Here is a 16,649-nt window from a genome sequence, read left to right as displayed (position 1 = left end):
ACTGACAACTGGAGTCCCTGCCTTGCTGTTATATTCTGTCCCCCACTGCAGCCAGAATGATTTTTCAAAATACACATCAGATCTTATCACATCTTTCTTAAACCCTTCAGCAACTTCCCATTGTTCAGTGTGGACCCTGAACTTCACAGGCTTAGAGGATGCCTCCCTCTGTACTCACCACTCTCCATCTCCCACCCCGGTTCCAAACAAAGTGTGCCTTTGCTCTCTTGTACCTCCAGATCTTGAAAGATGTTGTTCCCAACTCTCGCACTGATCTACTTCTTACCCTCCCTCTGGTTTCACTAACTGAATCTCATCCTAATGTCTCTGCTTGAATGTCCCATAGCACCACCTACTTACCTTCCCAGTCAATCCCAACCTTGCAAAACCCCTCTCTTATGGCATCTTTCCTGCTAGTTCCAGGCATTAGACCTCCTCTTCCTTACTACTCACTGACGCATATCCTGAACCATAGATTGTAAGACTGAATTATGTCTAACTGAGCATTTATCACACTTAAACATAACATTTAACTAAAATCCGATTTTGTACTAGATCCTACCTTAGACCTTTTTGCTCACTTGAGTTTCTATAACAATTCTTAAAAGAGACTAATAAGGTAAAAATTGGCACACTAATTTTACAAAGTGGAATGGAGAATGATGAAGTTCCCTGCTTAAGTTCACAAAAATAATGGTAAAGCCAGGATTTCTAATTCAAGTGCCCTTAATCTAAGTCAAATCTTTCTATTATCCCCCTGCTATTCTTCCCTAATTATTGTGAGCGTACAATTCTTGTTTTCCCAGGCAAGCTTCATAACAAAGCAGAAGCCACAGTAGGCATTATACCAGCCACAATACCAAGGCCACAATTAAAACTCACTGATTTGAATTCTTCTCAGTCCTGTCTAGATATTAGGCATCTTGGAGATAGCCAAGAGGTATATATATATATATTTTTTTAATGTTTTCTTTTCTTTTTTTTTTTCTTTTTTCAACATCTCCATCGGAGTATAATTGCTCTACAATGGTGTGCCAGCCTCCACTCCATAACAAAGCGAACAAGAGGTATATATTTTTTGAACAACCAAAAATGTTTAAGTCTACTAAATTTCCATTTCCATTTAAAGCTCTAAAACTTTGACTCGTCCCTGGAAAGTGAGCAGGGATTTTTTTCCCCTTCCTTTCTTTTTTCTGTTTTTTTTTTGCTACATAAAAATGCTAAGGACTGTACATAACATAATATATGCATAGTCTTTCAAGGAGACACTCTGAAGTCTTAAATTACTGCACAGTAAGCCAAAGGTGAAAGTACATCATTGGAAAATAATCTAAGACCATCCTTGCAGGCTTTGCCTCTGTGTACCATCCAGCCCCTCTGATAGATTCACCAAAGAGCACAGCAAGGAAGATTCACCTGGGAAAATGCCAGACACTGGAGCACCCAGCTCTCAGAAGGAAGTCATGGTCAAGAAGCAGATGGAACATGTCTGCGAGGATTTGAGGAAAGACACCGAGCAAGGCCAGACAAGCTTATTTCTTTGATTTAATGATGCTTTATTTCCTCGGCATCCATTGTGGCCAAGTCTGAGAACCCATGAAGACACCACTATGGAAGCACTGTTACCTAACCTGGCTCTCTGCCCCCAGCATCTCCCCAGCCAATGTTGCCTCCATGTGGCTATGAGATTGACTTTCCTAACGTATCAATTCAATAATGTCCTCCCCACCTCAGATCCCCCACTAAATTCTCTGTGGCCTACAGCGGTGATCTCTGTTTTTAATCATGTATCTTCACTGATACCAATTTGGGGCATGTACCTCCTATATGAAAATATTTATTTAATAAAATACATATATGTATTATTATACTAATATATGATGTACATTATAAAACTTACACCAAAATAGAAATTTAAAGGATGAGATGAAAATAAACTTAAATGAAAGTTCTAGTATTTTTTCCATACCCCAATGGATCCAATTTCTCACCTGCTGTTATGTCTGCATCCTACATGGGTGTACACTGGCCTACAGGATAAAACTCAGACTCCTTAGCATGCTTACAATGCTTTTCACCATCTGACCACCAGCCATATCTCCATTCCCATGTAGATTTACACATAAAAGGAGATTTATTATAGGTATTGGCTCAATACCTCATACAGACATTGTAACACATATAATATGTTATGTTATGGATGTTTAGATGTCCCACAATATGCCATCTACAAACTGGAGAACCAGGAGAGTGGGTGGTATAACTGAGTCCAGGTCCAAAGACGTGTACACCAGGAGGCTGCTGTTATAAGTCCTGGAGTCTGAAGGCCTGAGAACCAGGAGCTCTACTGTCCCAGGGCAGAAAAGGATGGATGTCCTAGCTCAAGAAGGGAAAGAAGGAATCTATCCTTCTTTTGCTCTTTTGTGCTATCCAGGACCTCAATGAATTAGATGACTCCTGCCCATATTGGTAAGGGGAGTCAAATGTTAATCTCTTCCAGAAACACCCCCATAGACGCACTCAGAAATCATGTTTTACCAGCTATCCGGCCTTCCCTTAGCACAGCCAAATTAACACATAAAATTAACCATCACAGTTAGATATATAATCTGTGTGTGTGTGTGTGTATGTGTGTGTGCACATGCATGTGTGTGTGTAAGTATATCTCAACCCTAAATACCTGAAGGCCAAGTTCTAGTCCAAGCACTGCCAAAGATGAAAATATTTATTGTTACTATAATGATGAATAATCACATACTGTATAATTATGTAATTATCATCATCAATAAGTTACAGTACAGAGCTACACTGCTCTAGCATTAACAAAATATTGAATACTTTCACATTCAACACCTTATTTAACCTGCAGAAGCAACCAGTACTATTTAGCAGATGTTTAAAAGTCTTGTTTGGACCATGAGAAAATCAAAATACAAAAGAACTGGGTGACTTTCCAAGATCACCCAGCTGGTAAGTGGTAGAGCCAGGATCACTCAAGATCTCCTTATCCTTAGTTCATGTTCTTTCACTATATCACTGCCCTGGGAGTTGTCAAGAAAAAAAAAAATGGAGTCAAGGAAAATTCTACAAAGCAGGAATATTTGAGGATAGCTGACTACCAAGGCAAACTCCCAGGCACGGACAACCTGCTTAGTTCTCCTGCCAAGAGCTCTCTCTCCCACATTCAAGTGACTTTAATTTTTCACTTTCTTTTGCTATGCTACTTGAAATTTAACAGTTTGGGGGTTTTCTTAATTAACAGGCATCCTCTTTTAAGAATACATTTACCTCTGGGAATGTTATATGGATATCAATCATTTACAAATGTGTGTAAACTTGTTTCATGAATTGTTTTCCTCCTAGCATAAACCTCAGAACTGTAGCACATGAGAAGCTGTACATTTTGTTTGGAAGGAAGAAGAGATGGGTCACTTTGGCACATGAGGTGTATTGGGGATAGAGCAATTCTAGACGAGGTGATACAGTGAGGGCCATGGGGAAGTCTGGAGATAACACAAACAAGAAAGAGGAAGCAAGATAGTGAAATCCTATCTGGTTTCCAAGTGAGCAAGTTTTCCTACAATCAGTTGAAACCAGAGGTACATTTGGGGGGATTCAGGAAATAAAAAGTAAGAGGCATAAAATTAATAGGGGAGATTTTTTTAATCACTTAGTAACTGTGGCAAAACTGGAAAACTACTGACCTAAACAGATTCTTTTTCTTCCTAGGCACACAGCTGGACAACATTTACCAGCCTCTCCTGCAGTTAGGTAAGGCCAGTGACTAAGTTTGAGACAAGTGGAATGTGGCCAGGACTGGTCCATAAATACCTCCCGGCCATCACCTTCCATTTCCTTTCCCCTACCATGGAAACCGTGGAAGCCACATTGCACATGGCGGAGCCAAAGAGAGAAGGAGCCTGGGTCCCTGAATCACTGCTTTGAGAAAAGCCACCTGCCAACCAGGGGCATCCATTTCAAAGCCTATAGGAATAGAAACAAAAGTTTCTATTTTGTTGAATCCCAGACAATGTTTTCTTTTTTTTCTATAAGCAACTGACTAAAACAATTCTTTAAATGATGCTCTTCTTATCAAAATTAAGAAAGAGCTACAATTTCTCTCTTGCTATGTGGTGAAGAAAGTCAATCTATAGCAAATAATGGAAGTGCAGTTTACATGGAATGAAGTGAACAGTCAGCATCAGAACATTACATGGGTGGGGTATTAGCAAAAAAAAGAGCAGAATCAGCCCCCAAAATCAGCCCCAGATTCTAAGTGGTAGCCCTTGATCAACACTAACAAGACAAATCGGACTCAAGAAAGCAGTGTCAGATACAGAAAGGCACGAATCGGGGAGAGACTTTCATTCATTTATTTATTCTTTAAACAGTTTGGTGTGCCCATCACATCCTAAGCACTTTACTAGTGCTGGAGATACAGTGAATAAAATAAAATCACTGCCTTCCTGCAGCTTTTATTCTAAAGGGAAAAGTCAGATCATAAACCTTTAAACAGGAAAACACAACCAAGAAAACAATTTTATAAAGTGTTATGAAGAAAATAAAATAATTAAATAAAATGAAAATGGTATAGAGGAGCTGAGGGTAGGAACAGAGCTAATCATGTGAGGGTAGTTAGGGGACACCTTTCTAAAGAGTGATATTTGAGCTACAACTTAAATGATGACTGGAAAGGGGATTTGCAAAGATCTAGGTGAAGGGCATCCTAGGGCCAAGTAAGAACTATTGCACAAGCCTATTGGAGGAATACAAGGAGTTAGAGCCTGATGGGAGAAGAGAGAACACAGGAAAGAGTGGTACGAGACAAACACAGAGAAGTAGGCAGGGTCCGGTTCACGCAGTGCCTTACACAGGACCAATCCTGGACATTATTCTAAGATGCATGGAATCCATCAGATGATTTGAAACAGAAGAGTGGCATAATATGACTTACCATTTTAAGAGCTCACTCTGATTGATGTTTGGAGAATGGATTATGGGGGGCAAGAGTGGACACCATTGCAATCACAAGCCATGAGATAAAGGAGGCTTGGACTAGAGTCCGAGCAAGACATGGGTCAATTCGTGATTCATTTTCCAAGTAAAACTACCAAGACTTCCTGATGTAGCAGATGTTGCGGGTGAAGGCAGCATGGAATTGATGATGACTTCTCCATCTAGTGACCTCAGCAACAGGATGGATGAAACGGTCATTAACTGAGACTGGGAGAAAAGTATTTGGGTTGGCCAAAAAGATCATTCGGGTTTTTCCATAAAATCTTACTGGAAAACCCAAAAGAACTTTTGGCCAACCCAATACATGGTCCTCTGTTCTCAGGACCCTGGAACTCAGGGGAGCTCTGTAGTACAATAGTTCAGCTACATGATGAGTTCACTTGGCTTCTATGTGCTAGCTTAGAAAACTAATCAACACTTAGGACATTTTTATCATGAAGAAATAACTAAAAATTCCAAATATCTTATAAATGATCTTTCAAAACATGGTTAAATTGAAAAGCAAGAACAACAACAAAACAACAAAAAAAACAAGTGCTACTTTAACCTCTAGTCCTGACCACTGCCCCAGTTGGTTTGACTGGGGCTCCTTCCTAAGTAATGAGCTGAAAAAATAACCCCGTGGTTCAACCCAAGTGCAATAACCAAGGTTTGGATTTGGGCTATATTTTTTGCTGTTTTAATTCCAAAAAGAAAGTTATAGGGATGGGGGTGGGGGGATGTCGTTAAGAAGAGGCAAGAGTTTAAGTAGGTGGGAGAGCGGGAGTAGATGCTTTTGTAAAGCAGCCTTGGGAATAAAGAAGCAGAGGCGAAGAAAAGCCAGGCCCAGGAAGAAAGCTCATCTCTATCTCCTGCTAGGAGGAAAGTGGCAAGTGGGTTATCATAAGCAAAGCAATGGCTAGAGATCTCTGTGTCCTGGGAAGGCTGACGGGGAGGTGAGGGCGGTGGTGGCAGTGAGATTGTTGCCAGCTATCTGAATACCAGAAGATCTCTCCATTAGTCATGCAGGCTAAATAAGAAGGGGAAAAAAAGGATACCCCGAGGTATTCTTACCTCAAACATTCTGAACCCCTGGAAATAAATTTGAGCAGGAGCTTAGAGTTAAGGTTCTACGAACATGAATAATCCAAAAGACGCTTTTGATCCCTGTGCTGTCCAAAGCAGGAGACTGAAGCCCAGATTTGAGCATAAACTAGGCTACATGGATCATGAGGTGTGTGCATTTTATAAAATTTCAAAACAAGGGTTACCTGATTAATCCTTGGAGAATTAGAAGTATAACTAAGCATACTCACCGTTTTCCCATGCATTCTCTTCATCAGGAATTCACAGGGGCTTGTTTCTATGGCAGTGCACTAACACTAGCCTCTGCATCCAAAAAATATCTACCCCCTTAGTTCTTCTGAATCTTCTCTCTGCTTGAACTCTGACCTTTCTGTCACTTTCCCAGCCCCTTAACACTCTAAGGGCCAGACCCTTTGTCATCATTGCCAGTCATGCGAAAGAAGTTATAAATCACCTTGCTAATCAGTTGCTGTGTTTCAGACATCTCAGTAGTTTTGTTACATGAAATTATTAAATTCAAACCAATAAAAGTCATTTTGTTCCACGACATATTATCCTTGAATTCAGCTCCACTTGTGTTTTTCCAAGGAAGGAGTAACTTCATCTTTATAAATTACTGTACTTGGTACCTCACCGCTAAAAATATGCTCCTGGCGGGACTGATAAAACCTGGTCCTTCCATCTAAGAACACTCTCCCCTGCTACCTTCCAATTCTCCCAAAAGATGCAGACATGAGAAGCCCACTTTCTCAAAGTATTGGTCTCAATGAGTACACATTCTTCCAATTCCAAGAAAGATCCTCATAAACACTGATATAAGCTGATGATGACCACTGTTGTGACCCACTAAATCACTCGTAAATACCAGACAATTTGCTAAATTTTTGACCTGCATTGTCTCATCATCATCTTAATTGGGAAATCCAATTTCCCACGTTGGAATTGGCCATAATAAAGCACTGATTTACAACTTGCTGTCTGCAAAATATCTATTACCTGGCAGCAGGGCCAGAGCAGACTATTAATGATCCATACGATTCATACTTTTTCTAGTAACTCTCAAGGCTTGCTCCATAAAAAATTACTTCCAGTCATGAGCGCTGAGTTGGAGGTATCCTTCTGAAACTACAAGATTTGGGTCAACTAATTCAGGCAGGTGTACCAACAGGCTTAGGCTAAGTCACGCAAAGGTAACAGATAACTGCACCCTCCAAAGTTTCAGTGATTTACACAATTATTCCTCACTCATGTCACATGTTCATCACCCGTCAGCTGTCACACAGCTCTGTGTAGACTTCATTCTGGGACCCTAGTTAAAGGAGAGGCCCTGCTCTGGAATAATGCAGGTTTATGAGAAAGAGGTGGAACCCTGTAATAGCTCTTAGATTTTCTACTATGAAATGTTACACATCTCACATCCATTCAGATTTCATTAGATGAAGGAGATAGCAAATATTTTGAACAATACCACATTGGAACAGGGTGGGGGATGGGGAGGAAGGGAGCAGCATAAGTCAGGGCATAAAGCCCTGGAGGAGAAATGAGTTGAGTATTATCTTTACTTCATTTCTCTGAGTCTTTCTGTCCGCACTTGCAAAATGGAGTTCATGTGGCCAACGCTACCATTTTCCGCAGAGATTTACTGAAGGCTCAAAGAGTACAATATATATAAAAGGAGTTTGAAAAATTCAGAGCACCCTGTAAGTAGGAGGTATTATTTAATGCTACTTGTAGTACTCTCTATGCCTGGCAGATTGCATGATGTATACGCATCACATTGTTCTTTATTCTTCAACATAACTTTTTACTACAGGAAGAAAAAGTTTATGAGACTCTATATAGACTCCAAATTCAAGAAGATCATGAATAGACCCCAACTGCTGTACTTTCCTCAGACACTACCTCTAATTGAAGCTAATGAATCAGAAACCATTTAAGACCAACCCATTGAAAATGTCATCCGAAAGGTAAAAAAGCCTCAGTAGACCAGATTCATAAAACACCAAAGTCCAACTACAGAAATTCTCAAAGTGGGGAATGTTCCTGCTCAAGTCAGACGAGGCAAAACAAAACGAACTCCTGTGAGTTGTATCACAGATGACAAAGGGTCTTATTATCTTCTACTGATTGGCCAGGAGTTCCGATATCTTCTCTATGGCAATTTCTATGACAATCTCTGCAGAGCAGGAGTCCTTAATACACTATATCTCTGCTACTACCATAGGAAGTTAAGAAAATTGAAAGTCTTTTGTGCTTCTTTTTCCACTGAGAGCCTGAATAGGTTTTTCATGTTAGCCTGGACAATGTGTGTAATATTTTGTTTTAATTTGCAAGCCAGTCTTGTTCATTGTGGTTTGGGAAATATGGGTCATTTTCACTCCACTTACTCAGAGTAAAAAATAACTTGCCTGAAGCAGTTCATAAGTTATCTACTCCTCTCTATGCTATAGTGAAACAATGAACTCAGCCTCTGAGAGTCTCTAGTACCCAGGCAGGCATGTGGTGAGCATGCCAGAGGATAATTATGAAGACAGAGGTGGGTAAATGGCCATAAACTTAATCTTACCATAAAAGAATGTAGTATACATAGCTTTCTGCCCACCCAAAACCACCCATACACCTGCCTCCTATTGCTACAACTCTAATTAGTTCAGACAAAGGGCAAAGATCATTTAGTCTCAGGGAAGGCAAACCCCCTACTCCAAATGTAGGGGTTGGACACAATTAGCCCAAGCCAATGACAGTCATCTCATTGGTCTAAGGGTGGAGAGGATGTAATCCTGGTCCGAAAAATAAGCAGAAGTCTTCTGCATGGAGAGAGAGGCAAGGAAGTTACAAGGGACCTTCTAGGAAGGACTTTCTTCAAACTTAAAAACACAGAACCTGAGAGGGCAGACAGCAGAAGCAAGAAAAACTACAATTCTGCAGCCTGTGGAAGGAAAACCACATGCACAAAAAGATAGACAAAACGAAAAGGCAGAGGACTATGTACCAGATGAAGGAACAAGATAAAACCCCAGAAAAACAACTAAATGAAGTGGAGATAGGCAACCTTCCAGAAAAAGAATTCAGAATAATGATAGTGAAGATGATCCAGGACCTTGCAAAAAGAATGGAGGCAAAGATCAAGAAGATGTAAGAAATGTTGTAACAAAGACCTAGAAGAATTAAAGAACAAACACCTAGAAGAATTAAAGAACAAACAAACAGAGATGAACAATACAATAACTGAAATGAAAACTACACTAGAAGGAATCAATAGCAGAATAACTGAGGCAGAAGAACGGATAAGTGACCTGGAAGACAGAATGGTGGAGTTCACTGCTGTGGAACAGAATAAAGAAAAAAGAATGAAAAGAAATGAAGACAACCTAAGAGACCTCTGGGACAACACTAAATGCACCAACATTCACATTATAGGGGTCCCAGAAGGAGAAGAGAGAGAGAAACGTCCTGAGAAAATATTTGAAGAGATTATAGGTGAAAGCTTCCCTAACATGGGAAAGGAAATAGCCACCCAAGTCCAGGAAGTGCAGAGAGTCCCAGGCAGGATAAACCCAAGGAGAAACACACCGAGACACAGAGTAATCAAACTGACAAACAAGGGAAAAACAACAAATAGCATACAAGGGAACTCCCATAAGGTTAACAGCTGATTTCTCAGCAGAAATTCTACAAACCAGAAGGGAGTGGCATGATATATTTAAAGTGATGAAAGGGAAGAACCTACAACCAAGATTACTCTACCTGGCAAGGAACTCATTCAGATTCAACAGAGAAATCAAAAGCTTTACAGACAAGCAAAAGCTAAGAGAATTCAGCACCACCAAACCAGCTCTACAACAAATGCTAAAGGTACTTCTCTAAGTGGGAAACACAAGAGAAGAAAAGGACCTACAAAAACAAACCCATAACAATTAAGAAAATGGTAATAGGAACATACATATCGATAACTACCTTAAGCGTGAATGGATTAAATGCTCCAACCAAAAGACACAGGTTCACTGAATGGATACAAAAACAAGACCCATATATATGCTGTCTACAAGAGACCCACTTCAGACCTAGGGACACATACAGACTGAAAGTGAGGGGATGGAAAAAGATATTCCATGCAAATGGAAATCAAAAGAAAGCTGGAGTAGCAATACTCATATCAGATAAAATAGACTGCAAAATAAAGAATGTTACAAGAGACAAAGAAGGACACTACATAATGCTCAAGGGAACAATCCAAGAAGAAGATATAACAATTATAAATATATATACACCCAATATAGGAGCACCTCAATACATAAGGCAACTAACAGCTTTAAAAAAGGAAATCGACAGTAACACAATAATAGTGGGGGACTTTAACACCCCATTTACGCCAAGGGACAGATCATCCAAACAGAAAATTAATAAGGAAACTTATTAAAAACTTATTAAAAGGAAGTTTAAATGACACAATAGACCAGATAGATTTAATTGATATTTATAGGACATTCTATCCAAAAACAGCAGATCACACTTTCTTCTCAAGTGCACATGGAACATTCTCCAGGATAGATCACATCTTGGGTACAAATCAAGCCTCAGTAAATTTAAGAAAATTGAAATCATATCAAGCATCTTTTCTAACCACAACGCTGTGAGATTAGAAATGAATTACAGGTAAAGAAACCAGAAAAAAACCAAACACATGGAGGCTAAACAATACATTACTAAATAACCAAGAGATCACTGAAGAAATCAAAGAGGAAATCAAAAAATACCCAGAGGCAAATGACAATGAAAACACGACAATCCAAAACCTATGGGATGCAGCAAAAGCAGTTCTAAGAGGGAAGTTTATAGCTATACAAGCCTACCTCAAGAAACAAGAAAAATCTCAAACAAACAATCTAACCTTACACCTAAAGGAACTAGAGAAAGAAGAACAAACAAAACCCAAAGTTAGTAGGAGGAAAGAAATCATAAAGATCAGAGCAGAAATAAATGAAATAGAAACAAAGAAAACAATAGCAAAGATCAATAAAACTAAAAGCTGGTTCTTTGAGAATGTAAACAAAATTGATAAACCATTAGCCAGACTCATCAGGAAAAAGAGGGCGAGGACTCAAATCGATAAAATTAGAAATGAAAAAGGAGAAGTAACAACTGACACTGCAGAAATACAAATGATCATGAGAGACTACTACAAGCAACTCTATGCCAATAAAATGGACAACCTGGAAGAAATGGACAAATTCTTAGAAATGCACAACCTGCTGAGACTGAGCCAGGAAGAAATAGAAAATATGAACAGACCAATCACAAGTAATGAAATTGAAACTGTGATTAAAAATCTTCCAACAAACAAAAGTCCAGGACCAGATGGCTTCACAGGTGAATTCTATCAAACATTTAGAGAAGAGCTAACACCTACCCTTCTCAAACTCTTCCAAAAAATTGCAGCAGAAGGAACACTCCCAAACTCATTCTACGAGGCCACCATCACCCTGATACCAAAATCAGACAAAGATACTACAAAAAAAGAAAATTACAGACCAATATCACTGATGAATATAGATGCAAAAATCCTCAACAAAATACTAGCAAACAGAATCCAAAAACACATTAAAAGGATCATACACCATGATCAAGTAGAATTTATCCCAGGGATGCAAGGATTCTTCAATATATGCAAATCAATAAATGTGATACACCATATTAACAAAGTGAAGAATAAAAACCATATAATCATCACAAAGAAAAAAACAAAACACAGAACCTCACACAGAGAAGATTTTTAACCCCTGCCCCTTCCTTCCTTCTTTGGGATGCTGGTATGAGGACACCATGTCTGGGGCTATGGCAGCCACCAAGCAACCACAGGAAAATAAGCCCAAAGCCCACGTGTGCTGAGGATGGCTGAGTGAAAAGAGAGGAGGGCGTCTGCTCTAAATGTTGATATTCACTCTACTTGGTTCTCAGTGCCTCCCATCCAGATGCCCAGTATTTGACCCCTATTTTAGTCCCTGAGTTCTATTCTTAGACTGTAAATGGGCTCTAATGTTTAGTCATTTCTCCTTAAGTGCTATCTTTCTCATTATGAACATGCCCCCTCTGGAATTGCGGAATGTCCCCATGATCACAGAAAAATGACTAAAGCCCGAGGACATTACCATGACTCAAGGTGGTACCACAGTATACACTGACCCAAGGCCCCGCGCACACAACAAGTTGAGAAGTATGTTCAAGAAAACGGGGATTCAGACCTAAAATCACTCAACATAATCAATAAAATAAGGCCTCACACACAAAGGGTAGGCATAATACCACAAATGGTACCTCATAAAATTGATTCTATGTAACAAAAAATGAGAAGAGAATCAGAGAGTCCCAAAACAGCATTTGTACCAGCAATTTCCTCCCAGGTTCTGCCAGGTCTCAATAGCTAAGGGGAGCCAGGAATGGTGGGTGTACTGCTTCCAATAGACAACTAAAACTCCTGCCAATGGTAGAATCAAGATTCAAATTATTTTGAGGTTCCTTCTATCATTTTTATAATTGTTCATAGTCTATCCCCACATATAGCAGAAGGTAAGAAAGCCAATTTTTTAGACCATTACCTGGCTTGTGGGATTCTTTCATGATGAATGGAGAGGAAAATGTTCACATTTTTTATTTTTAAAATTACAGTAATTTTCTGACAAAAAATACAAAATAGCATCAGGTAAGATATAAAAAATAAACGTTAATGTGAAGTATTGAAATTAATAGCCCTCTTCCTCAAAATTGACAAATAAGTAACATGATGTTAATGGATAGATGAAAAGGTTCATAACTAAAGGGCAACTTCATCCTCCCAAGTGGCATGTCTCCCAAATCAAGTTCAAATCTATACAGGTAAGCAAAAGGAAAAAAAAGTGTGTGTGTCAGGGGTTAACTATTAGTTAGACTTATATTGCTAATGAGAACCAAAGCAGTAATAAAGAAAGTCTTCCAGAAGAAATGAAAAACAGAGGTTTCCTACCAGGTTCTGAACACTAACAGTAATTAGAAACATTTCCTTAACAACTGAAGAGGTCTTTAGTCAAAGCCAAAAAGTTAAGCAGGGGTCAACAACATAAAACAGAAGAATGGAAAGGAATTTACCATTACTGTCATCAATTTTCTTTACCTTGACAATACCTGACCCACTTGAGAACCAAATCAGTAGGAGGAGAGTGACCAAGATTTTGCAGCATTTATTCCAGTCAAGACATCTACCTTCCTAATTAACAGAACACCAAGGTTCAATATATTAGTAAAGATGACAGGAATAATTGGGTCCAACCAGGACGGAAGAACAGCCTAGCCATCACTTTGCCTATAAGAATTTCTCTAAACTGATCGGAGAGAGCCAGTGAGCACTGGAGAAATGGATGGGCTCAGATTTTAGGGCACTGTACATGTAAATCCAGGGTCAGAACTAATCCCTGATCCTCTGGTATCTTAAAGGAACAGGAGTATGCAATGCTTGCCCCAGCATGCTGAGCATGGAAAGAGGGATTCACATAAGACAGAGGAGTTGCTCTGCTCTATAAAGTAGAAAAGGGGGTCACTGATGCTTGAGGCCACCAACCTACTATACCAATCCATGTGCCAAAGTTATGAGTCCATCTGTCACTGGGACTTTTAGTAGAGTTTGGGAATTAGCAACACATGAATCAGTCATTAGGAAACACAACTGAAAAAAAACTCTGCCCTTGGCAGGTGAAGATGATGGCAATTGGGTATAAGCTAGTATCAAAGCATCCATTCAAAAAGAGGATCCACCATGTAACATTTAACTGAAATTGAAGAAGACAATCTACCCAAATAAGACAACATAAAATGAGGTGTTTATGGTTTTGCTGGTGATTGAAAGGTCTTGCTTTTACATGCTACTAAGCAGCCTGGATAAGTCAGAAGAAGAGAATATCCTAGATTGTTGGTATAATTTTTTATAGGATCCCATAGGACCAGAACCAAGTGAAGGCTTTCATTCTTCAACCACGTCTACCAGGAACACATTTCTCACAAGTTGACTTTATTAAATAGCTCACTTACCTTCACAGTAGGCAGAGTCTCCCTGGACAGAGATGTAACCATTCTTGCACTCACAAGTAGCTTTGGTATTCCAGTTTTTGCACTCTGAGTTTTCACCACATTTAGGTCCTTCAGCACAAAAGTTATGACCTAGAAGAAGCAAATAAAATTTTAGAACAGGAAAGAAAAGAATAAAAGACTTCCAAATAATAAAGCATGATACATTTTTATTATATGTCAGCATACATGAGAACACGCCTTGGCAATATGCAAAGGTAAGCTGGCAAGGGGGTAGAAGAGTAAGACTAGGAAACTTTGGACCATCCCATGCTTCATATTTTTCCCCCTAATATACAAACTTGCTAAAGTTGTTCCTTCTTGAAGGCTTTTATCCATGTTGATCCTGAATCTTCTTTCTACTGCCTTCTTATATGACTCATCTTTCTATAATTGTTTTATTGCAAAATTTATGATACATAAGAGATATATAAAATGAATATATATGAATATATAAATAAAATGAATACAATATTATCAGTACCCCTCTATTACAGGTCCCCAATGAATCCTCCTCCCAGCCATCAGACAACTCTCTTAATTTTTGTGTTAATCACTCCCGTACATATTTCTATAGTTTTACCATACATAGGTATGTATTTCTAAATTATAGATTATTTAGTTTTGCCCATTTTGAACTTCACGTCTGAAATCATACTGTAATATCTTCCATGGTGTTTTTTTTTTCTATTCATCCATGTTAATGCCTATAGCTATCTTTCATTTATTTGTCAATGGTGTATAATATTCCATAGCATGAATATTCCAGAATTTATCCATTATACTACACGTTGACATTTGAGTTATTTGCAGGTTTTGAATTACAAAAAATGCTGCAAGAAATGTTCTTGAACATGCTTCCTGAGGCATACTATTTTTTTTTAAATAGACCTTATTTAACAAGGTATTGTCTTTTTTAAAATTTATTTATTTATTTATTTATTTATTTATTTATTTATTTATTTTTGGCTGTGTTGGGTCTTCGTTCCTGTGCACGGGCCTTCTCTAGTTGCATCGAGCAGGGGCCACTCCTTGTTGCAGTCCGCGGGCCTCTCACTGCGGTGGCTTCTCTTGCTGTGGAGCATGGGCTCTAGGCACGTGGGCTTCAGCAGTTGCAGCACACAGGCTCAGTAGTCGTGGCTCATGGGCTCTAGAGCGCAGGCTCAGTAGTTGTGGCTTACGGGCCCAGTTGCTCAGCAGCATGTGGGATCTTCCCAGACCAGGGCTTGAACCCGTGTCCCCTGCACTGGCAGGAGGATTCTCAACCACTGCGCCACCAGGGAAGCCCGAGGCATACTTTTTTTTTTTTTTTTTATAAATTTATTTATTTATTTTTGGCTGTGTTGGGTCTTCGTTTCTGTGCGAGGGCTTTCTCTAGTTGCGGTGAGCGGGGGCCACTCTTCATCGCGGTGCGCGGGCCTCTCACTATCGCGGCCTCTCTTGTTGGGGAGCACAGGCTCCAGACGCACAGGCTCAGTAGTTGTGGCTCACGGGCCCAGTTGCTCCGTGGCATGTGGGATCTTCCCAGACCAGGGCTCGAACCCGTGTCCCCTGCATTGGCAGGCAGATTCTCAACCACTGTGCCACCAGGGAAGCCCCCGAGGCATACTTTTTTAACCACATGTTTAACATTTCTTTGCCCAAGAGTCTTCTTGAATCTCAGACATTCCTTCTAGGATAGTTATTTTTCTTAATGTATCCTTTATAAGTTCCTTTAATGAAGATATTTTGATAGTAACTGCTCAATTTCGATTTATCTAAATATGTCCTTTGACCACCCTCCTAATTGAAAGATAGCTTTTTTGGGTATAGAGTTATTTTGCCTCAACATTTTGAAGATATTCCATTGTTTTCTGGCTTCTATTATCACTGTTGAGAAGTCAGTTGTTAACCTAATAGTCATTTCTTAGTATGTGACAAACACTTTCTCTGTGGCTTTTAAGATCTATTTTATTTGGTTGGTTGGTTGATGGGGAAGGGGGTTTGTTTGTTTGTATTCATTAACTTTAAGGTATTTAGATGTGAATTTATTTTTATTTATTCTTCCTAGGATTCCTTTGGATTCTTGACTCTAAAGATTAAATCTTTTATCAATTTGCAAAATTATCAGGTATTTTCTCTTCAAACATTCTCTTTTCACCATTTTATCTATTCTCTCTTTCTGGAATTTTAATTAGATAAATATTATTCCTTCCTTGTCAAGCTCTCCTCCATGTTTCTTAGACTTGCTTTAATATTCCCCTTGCTTTTTTCTATGCTGAATTCTGTTTAACTTTGGGTGTATCTTTTGGTTTATTAATTCTCTCAAGTTGTGTCATGTTGTTTCAGTCATCCATATCATTTTTATTTTACTTACATTTTTATTTTCTAGAATTCAATTGCTTTCTTTTTCAGTCTCCTTGATCAAATTTGTGGTCTCTTATTCTTTCATCTTTTAGTTTCCTTTTTAAAAAACATATTAGACATATTTTATA

The 16,649-nt window shown here is 39.0% G+C and overlaps 1 protein-coding gene across 2 annotated transcripts in view; it reads right to left on the bottom strand.

Annotated features, from left to right (window-relative positions):
• NELL1 (neural EGFL like 1) overlaps nt 1-16,649 on the bottom strand; it is an 862,938-nt gene that overhangs the window by 621,896 nt on the left and 224,393 nt on the right. For both annotated transcript variants that reach the window (XM_036862585.1, XM_036862586.1), the window contains exon 12: nt 14,140-14,268. In XM_036862585.1, the coding sequence (XP_036718480.1) occupies nt 14,140-14,268 (129 nt within the window). The remainder of the gene's footprint in view (nt 1-14,139; nt 14,269-16,649) is intronic.

This window comes from Balaenoptera musculus, chromosome 8, assembly GCF_009873245.2.
Source record: "Balaenoptera musculus isolate JJ_BM4_2016_0621 chromosome 8, mBalMus1.pri.v3, whole genome shotgun sequence".
NCBI lineage: Eukaryota > Metazoa > Chordata > Mammalia > Artiodactyla > Balaenopteridae > Balaenoptera > Balaenoptera musculus.
This window is presented reverse-complemented; position numbering and strand designations above follow the sequence as displayed.